The sequence below is a fragment of the Penaeus monodon genome, chromosome 15, assembly GCF_015228065.2.
Source record: "Penaeus monodon isolate SGIC_2016 chromosome 15, NSTDA_Pmon_1, whole genome shotgun sequence".
Lineage (NCBI taxonomy): Eukaryota > Metazoa > Arthropoda > Malacostraca > Decapoda > Penaeidae > Penaeus > Penaeus monodon.
The window spans coordinates 29,510,535-29,511,173 of record NC_051400.1 but is presented as its reverse complement, the minus strand read 5'-3'; the positions used below and the strand labels follow the sequence as shown (position 1 = coordinate 29,511,173).

General features: G+C 45.1%; 1 protein-coding gene across 1 annotated transcript in view; it reads left to right on the top strand.

The window, feature by feature from the left end:
* Positions 1–204: 204 nt before the first annotated feature.
* Positions 205–639, top strand: part of LOC119582311 (pro-resilin-like) — a 704-nt gene continuing 269 nt past the window's right edge. Inside the window, exons 1-2 of the mRNA XM_037930526.1 lie at positions 205–210; positions 380–612. Of these exons, the coding sequence (XP_037786454.1) occupies positions 205–210; positions 380–612 (239 nt within the window). The remainder of the gene's footprint in view (positions 211–379; positions 613–639) is intronic.

Sequence of the window (639 nt, the reverse complement as noted above, 5' to 3'; positions counted from 1 at the left end):
GAGAGAGAGAGAGAAAACAGATAGTCACTCTAGACAATAATAAAAATAAACATACCAAGATCTGGAAGAATAAAAGCACATAGAGGCTGAAAGAATTTGAAATGCAATAGAAGGAAAAGGGAGGCAAAGTATCACCTCACCCCGGTATATAAATGCGAGCTTCTACGCCCAGTCGTCAGTTCTTGTCATACGTCCATAGCAGACATGAAGGTAGTGGAGACGCCCAGAAATTTTTCTTGTATCAATAGAGGCAGATCGATTGGTCTGGGGTAGACTTTCTTGAAAGCTAAATATTTTCTGCAAACAAGCAATTCGGTTTATATCATCATCATGAATATAATTCTAGTGAATTGTCTTGATATAGATTTTCCTATCACAGCTGGTATCCACTGCGTTTGCTCTTTTGGTGGCTGCGGCGTCGGCGATTCCTCAGGAAGGATACAACTACCAGGCACCAGGAGGTCAGGGATCCCAGTTCCCAACCGGGGCGGCGCAGGCACAGTACCCCTCCGTTCCCGCCCAGTACTCCTTCCAGTGGGACGTGAATCATGAACCTTCAGGGAACTTCTACGGCCACAAAGAGCAGAGGGAAGATGCCAACACTCAAGGAAGGTGAGTTTATGTTATAAGCTCTCGTTA